Source organism: Microchirus variegatus, assembly GCF_963457635.1.
Source record: "Microchirus variegatus genome assembly, chromosome: 1".
Lineage (NCBI taxonomy): Eukaryota > Metazoa > Chordata > Actinopteri > Pleuronectiformes > Soleidae > Microchirus > Microchirus variegatus.
This window is the reverse complement of record NC_139802.1, coordinates 18,477,611-18,485,240: the sequence shown is the minus strand read 5'-3', so window position 1 is coordinate 18,485,240 and position 7,630 is coordinate 18,477,611. Positions and strand designations below refer to the sequence as shown.

The 7,630-nt window shown below is 41.3% G+C and overlaps 1 protein-coding gene across 1 annotated transcript in view; it reads left to right on the top strand.

Annotated features, from left to right (window-relative positions):
* Window positions 1-1,738: 1,738 nt before the first annotated feature.
* enpp2 (ectonucleotide pyrophosphatase/phosphodiesterase 2) overlaps window positions 1,739-7,630 on the top strand; it is a gene marked incomplete at both ends in the record, with an annotated part of 31,664 nt that continues 25,772 nt past the window's right edge. The window contains 2 exons of the mRNA XM_083886462.1: window positions 1,739-1,756; window positions 2,826-2,931. Of these exons, the coding sequence (XP_083742588.1) occupies window positions 1,739-1,756; window positions 2,826-2,931 (124 nt within the window). The remainder of the gene's footprint in view (window positions 1,757-2,825; window positions 2,932-7,630) is intronic.

Genomic DNA, 7,630 nt, shown 5'->3' with positions numbered 1-7,630 from the left:
AATAAATCAACAGTCTTCACCTCGCACACTCGCCGCCGCTCTCCTGCTGCACAGACACCACTCTGGTGCGCCTCATCCCCACAACTCAACCCCGGCTTTCAGTGCGTGGCTTCTGAGGGGAAACCAGATAGTTAGTGGATAGTGTGGATTTAACCATCCGTCCTGCCTGGACTGGACAACCCCCCCCCCCCCCATCTCCTCACAGATGATGAACCTTAATCAGGATTTTTTACTTTTTTTACTGTACTGTACAATTAAAATCAAGTAATACTAGTGTGTGTGTTTTATCTTTCTTTAAATACTTTTTTGTTTCCTGTCATTATCGATTAAAGATGCTTTTGTATCCTCGTATGTTTAGATTAGATCAAATCCACCTCCACAAAGGCAGTTGTGCCGGGGTTTACTCTGGCTCTGTTACCTGGGGCTGATTAGGCGGTTTTTGGAACTATGGAAAACATGCAGAATTTTAGTTTTCACCAATCGGATGATGTTGAAACTGTGATTCATGTGGTTAAAAATGTTTGTGTTTTAATACAGTCTGCCTTCTACTTTCCCTAAATAAGACAAAACCATAGTTTTTTGTGAGTCTCAGTCAGCATTTCATCGCATTAGGTCCATGTTATTGATTATAGACTTGAAAGCTTTGAGACCATGTTGGTTACAGTCGATGCAAAGTAGAGATGACAGAAGTAACAGATTGAGGCTTCACTTCAACGCAGACCTCATATTTTTCTACATTGTAATTTGTTTTTAAAACAAGTTTAATAAAATGATCCCTTTTATATATATATTTAATTCTCATGTTTGCCTTTGCTATGGATATGCTGATCTCAGTGTCCAGTGTTGTTGTAATAGGAAGGATGTTTTGTTTTAAATACTTTTTTAATCCACCTTTTATTCCCTTGAGGTGCCACTGGAGAAACGGTTACGGGTGGAACTTCTGGAGAAGAAGTAGAAGGAGCAGCGCTTTTCCTGTAATGCATGAGTATCCTGCAGTTTGCATTTCACCTGATGTTGAGACTAAACCCCAGGCTCTATGTCTGTGTGCATGTCAATAAATATGATTGTGTCCCCACTTCCTATAACTGCAAACGGAACAATCACAACAATCATGCTTTTTTTCCTCTCAGTCAAGGACCAGCAGATAATTGTTGCACTCTGAAGTCTTTTGTTAAAATATCTGTCTGTCTGAAAAAGGATCCACGTTCATTGTGACCCACACAGGGCTCCTTGAACACACTTTTGAGCACCACTGCTCTAAAGAACGTCCAAAACTCTTAATTGTCTTTCAAATCAATTGGTTTAAATTGTGCTTTAATGTTTTTTTTATTGAATAAACATGTTCCCTTCCTCTGCTTCCATGTGCTGCCCCCGCTTTCACAGTGGTTTTGTTTTAAATCTGTTTTCCATGATACATTTGTCACCTGTTGTTCTTGTCTCTGTCCTGGTTTGACCCTCGGTGTGTCCAGTGCGGGCGCCTGATGGAGGAGGATACATCTGTGGCATTTCTCTCCTCCCATTCTGCCTCACTTCTTCTCCTCCTGTGTGTCATCCACATCCTCAGTGAAAGCCTCCACCTCCGCCACCACCTCCTCCTCCACCTCCAGTAAAAACACCCCCCATGTCCTTCCCTCCAAGGGCCCTCCTCTCCGGTGGTCCCTCCACTTTCACACTCAGCATCAGTCACTCCTCTCCCTCCTTCGACACCGGACGACAGTCAGAGGAGCGACAGGGGAACATGTTGCTGCACAAACTGGTACGGTAAGAGTCCGTGTTTACGTCCGTGAACGCAGACGCTGCTGCGCGTAAAAACCTGTGCGTAATTGCTCCGCGTAGATCGAGAGTGCGTTTTATTCCTTACAGCATCAAGAAAAGTAGACGCTTTCGTGATTTTCTGAGGGTTTTTCCCTCTTTCTCTCTCAGTTTCCTCGCCTCCCCGCTGTGAAACATTTGCAGAACAATCGCAGATCCGTCAGTCATTTCCCAAACCTTTGGTCACAGTGTCGGGAGGATATTGTTATGCGGCTGCGGGTGGTCCTTTCTTTTACTTTGAAGGAGGCAGAGAAAAGCAGCAGGAGCTGCTGCGTTCAGTGGAAACACATCTTATGAATATGTGCTTTATTTAAGTGTCAACATGTGCGCATGTAGTGCCTCGCAAACTTTCTGGAAAAAACCCTTTAACGCAGACTTTATGGGCCGTGAACTACACACAGCTGCGGTGACAGTATGAACTTGAAGAAGTCAAACTTTAGGAAAAAAATTAACTTAAGTGGGTTAATTTTCAGCTTTACAGTATATTAATTATTAATAATATGGTATTTAGATTAATTCAGATAAAAAATGTTTTTGACCTTTTATGCATTATTTTACTTCCACACACTCTTGTTGTTTTCAAATCTTTAAAAGTCAAAAAAGAAGAATTTGCGAGTTACTTGGGTGAAAAGTCTTATACTAAAGTTATTTTTACTGTACTTTGTCATGAAATGTGCATAAGGGTTGAAAGTAAAAGAGTTGATGTCCTTAATCATTTAGCCTTTGGAGACCTTTGTTTATGTTGTACATTTCAGCCCCTTGTTTAGTGGTGAATAAACTTCTCACGTTAACTAATTTTTTTACTTACAGTACTTTTTTTTTTTTTACTTTGATTACTACATGTCAATTAAGTATTGCATGTGTACTACTTGGGTGAAAAGTCTTCAGTCATATTTACTGTACCTCTAAATCTTCTTAAGGACTGAAAGTAAAAGAGTTAATGAGGACCTTGTTTACAGTATGTTTTCATCTAATGAAGAATCATGATGTGAAATTGTTTTTGTTGTTCTCAGTTTGTTTGGATCCTCTCAGTCGTCTGTGGCACCGATGTGGGATTGGGATTCGTTTACGATCGTCCCAGACGCACCAGAGAAGACGGGACCTCGGCCAGGACCGAGTGTGAGTACGATCCTTTTTGTTACTGGGGAAAGAAAACAGACAGAGCATCTTTGAACGGCCTGAATCTGATCCAGCAAACCTTAAGACGGGGGGTGGGGGGGTGGGGGGTTTCAAAGTCTGTGTTTATCGACTATCTGTCCCATGTCTACTGATTATCTCTAAAGAACGCCAAAGTCTGCACTGTACACTTAGCTAAAGTGCACATAAAAGACTTATTCTGAGGCCATGAAAAGCAAACTATTTCTAAGATTATACACACCTAAAAACCTGTACTTACGAGTAGTGAGTGATGTTTCACTCGTCTTTTACCTCATTTAGTGGTGTAACTTTGGCATTTATCGTCCAAACATTGCCATAGTTGGCACCACGCACACTGGTCGCCTCAGTAAGTCAACTGCCAAGTTTGAAGCCTGTCAAGTGAACCGTTGGACAGTTATATGGCGATTAAAAGGCAGACGGACAGTCGGGGGTGGGGATGATACCAATAATATCGCAATACAGAGATTCTGTGATAATCAATATATTGCAAGACAATTATACAGCGATACATCACGTTATCTGTAAAACCAGGCCAGGATTTCTCAATTTATTCACAACATAGAGAGCATAAAGTGCATAAACTCTTAAGTATTGAACATGGACATACCTTTTTCCACCTTCATCCCGCTCTTCTTCGGCCAGTTGACTTCCACCCAAGTTTCCCTTATTCGTTTGAGCAGCGCCACCGTGAGGAGACGTGAAGTCACGACGTCTGCCAAGTGAAACTGTCAGGAAGTGTTTACTTATGAGTGCTTTAATTTATTAATTGAAATATCGATATTTGCTCCACCGTAACAATTTTCAAATTGCGTGAGGAAGGACGACGATGTATCACCAAATCCCACCCCTAATGGACAGACAGATATTCCTTGAATTAATAGAGATTATCATTTAAATTTGATAAAATGCAGTGTATTTGTGACTCAATCATAATCTTAATTATTACCCTGGATTTCCACTGGACGGGTCGTCGTTGCAAATAGCTTCCATTCTAATCAATGAGAGCATTTCCACAGGGCGCGCCGTGTCGAAGCGCTTTCGATAAGAAGCTGTTCTATTTTTGCCGTTGCCGCTGCTGAAACGCGTACATTTCAACAGAGCAGATCGCACCAGACAGGAAGTCCGGCACATACTCAAAGTAAAACACTTCCACCCCCCCTTTCAAAATAAAGCACAATACGCAGGTCATATATCACAACTTCACATCGACATTATGTCGTGACCGGTGCTACCAGGTCAACAGTCAATTAATCAACATTATAGATGTAACCCGGTCCGCGATGGTGATGCCGTCACATGCATTGTGGGAAATGTAGTTTATGGTCAACGCACACCTTAAAGCAGCATAGACCTATTTTAACACAGATTTTTAAGACCAATTAATCATTCGCAGGCCACATAAAATGACGTTGCGGGCCACATCTGGCCCCCGGGCCTTGAATTTGACATAATGTGCTTTAGCACAACAAGTGACAAATGACACAAGACGCCCCAAACGCTGTGTTTATTCCTGTTTTAGAATCTGAAACAACCACAAAACAACAACTTAGTTCTTGCTCCCTTCCTTTACTCTCTCCCTCTCTCTCTCTCTCTAATTGAGTCTTGCAGGAGGAGCCAAGTTTTGAATTCTGTGTTTGCAAACAGCAGTGGACAAATCACGCACAGTGTCGCTGTGATTCAGCTGCTGCTTAGCACACGGGGTAGTGTGAGCTGTGAGACCCACCTGGTCTCCAAGAAAAACCTTGCTATTTTAATTTTTCTGCAAACCAAGGGAAATCTGTCGCATTTGTACACTCTGTACTACAGCACAACGCCAAACCTCAGTGATTCAAGGCCCCTAAAATGACTGCACGTCCACGTTTGTACATCAGCAGGAATGTAGAAAACATTACCAGTAATGACTCATCGTGAAAATATTGTATTGAGAAGGAATCACAAAGCCCTGTTTACATGCCTACAATATAATTCTAAAAAGTGTGAGTAAAGATCACATGACATGGATGTATTATAAGAACTGGATAGAGCCCCGCCCCTAAGTAAAGCGAGACAATCATTGTGTAGTTGAATTACAGCTGAAAACACCAAGAAGCGCCAATGAAAAGGATGTTCAGTAAGATTTCACAACTGTTTTTAATTATGATCACAATTGTTGCCCCTTTTCTCAACATTAGAGCACAAAGCCAGTTCAAATGCACTCTAAAAACACTACTTGCATGTGCCAAACACGACACAGCTGCTGCTGCTGCTGCTGTTCCTTCAAAACACAGCTCCAAGTTTCCTGAATGAAGTCTAAACAAGAAACACTGAAGAGCCATAGAAGAAAAATCTAATGTCTGGCAGAAAGCTAGAGCTGTCTCTGTGCATGTGGTAATAGAAGTTACACACTGGAGCTATAATATTTTTAATGGTTATCCATGTGGCACTGCATTAAATCACAATTACGCTATCTGTCTCCTTTCGTCTATTTCCCCAAAATCATTTTAACTACCCACTCCAGAATTGTACGTCCCCGACGTACGTACGTATGTTTTTTTGCAAACCACAGACATATGTGAGTTCACTTCACTGAACTAAAAATGACTTTACTTTTTTCAAATGTCAACAAACCGCTTTAACGTCTTCACCACTTGTGGTGCTTTTGGCAGAGGTGGGGTTCACCATTTCCTGGTTCTGGATTTGGTTTTATGCACACAAAGAAACATCCTCTCCGTATGAAATCACACTCCAGCTACTGCACAGTTTAATTGAGCTAAGGCCATAGTCTGACTAAGACAGGCAACCGGACAACTTGCCCAGTCCGAGTATACATGTGGAGGAGCAAATTGATTTATTTATTGATTTATCTGTAAGCTTAAGCTAGTGCCTATTGATTCAGTTTCCTGTTGACCTTTACATCACAGAAACACAAACAGCAAACGTTGAGATGGACCGTGCTGTGCTTCTGTATGTTTCGTACCTGCTGTACGTGTTAATCGTAATGCAAATTAGATCAAGCACAGCTCTTGTGGTTGTTGTGTTTGTCCAGCAGTTTATACGTCATCTCCTTCTACTTCTGGGTCAAAGACGCACAACGCCAAGTCCAACTCCGACTATGAATCACATAATCCAGGTATGTTAGTCCGACTAAGACTCCAGTCTGACTATGCGTATACATACAGGAGTAATCGAACTATGAATAACATCATCCAGGTATGTGAGTCCGACTAAGGCTGGTGTAATTTTAGTGGGCTAACGTGTTTACATGACATTTAGAAAAAAGTAATTATTGTCTTAGTCCGACTAAAGTCAGACTTTTAACATACATGTTAAACGCACTGAGGAATTCATTTGACAATTGTGGCCGACAGCTTTAAATGCTTTAAGATGTATATATTTTTTTTACACACACAATAAGAACATAAAAATATATAATTAGTTGCAGACTATTGCGTCATTTGAAAATTCGCGATTTGTGAATGATTGATTATTCCGTCCCTATAGTTAACGCATGTTTCAAACAGATGCATAATATGCATATGTCACCCACACACACACACACACATAAAAAAAAAACACAACAAATATTGAACCCAATGTGAGCTTCAAGTGCAATCAATCACCGTGACGTCAAACAGTGTGACGCACATCTGTGACCCACAGAACATGAGAGGAACACATTTCCTCGGCAGCTGCGGAGGAATTTCTCCCACTGCGTTTGTTTGCCTGCTTATTTTCTATATGACGCGTCTGCCAGTGGATATGAAATGAGCGAGTGTGGACAGTGGATCACTGTGGCCCAGCACCGTCCTGATTGGACAGCTTCAGAGTGTTTTTCAGGAGAGACAGACACACAGAGAGAGAGAGAGAGAGAGAGAGAGAGAGAGAGAGAGAGAGAGTGTGTTTGTTTGTGTTCCTTTACCTTGAGTCAATATTAAGAGAGAGAGCGTTGGAGCTCATTCCTGCTCCACACTCTGCTTCTCCACTTCACCACCGCTCGTCATTCAGCCCGTGATCATTCGGGGCTGTCTTGTCTTCATGGAGGTGTCGTCTGAAGTGGTGTGTGTTTCTCTGAAGGCCATAAATCAGTCGTGACACTATTTTTTTTTTTTTTTTTAAAGCACCGTAAACACAAAACAGTGATCTTACAGAACACAGAGAACTGAACTGCCTTCTCAACCTGTTTTCTCCTGTAGATATTTGTGTTAGTCAGGTGTATTCCTTTAAATTCTTTTTGATTTTAAGGTTCTTTTATCTATTTTTAAAGCTCTAAATGTCTCAGCCTCCACTTATTTATCCGATTTGCTTCTAATATATGAACCATTGAGAACCCTCAGGTTTTCAATGGAACCAAAACTTTCTGGTATTATGGTCCTCGACTTTGGAACTGTGTCCCTGAAGAGAATGTTTATGTATTATTTTTTTGACATCTTTTACCAACATTTTATCATTTTAGGGCCTGTTGCAGGTATGTTAGTCCCACTAAACGTATACATGCAGGAGTAATCGAACTATGAATCCCATCAACCAATGTATGATAGTCCGACTAAGACTCCAGTCCAACTAAGCGTATACATACAGGAGTAATCGGACTATGAATCACATAATCCAGGTATGTTAGTCCGACTAAGACTCCAGTCCGACTAAGCGTATACATACAGGAGTAATCGGACTATGAATCACA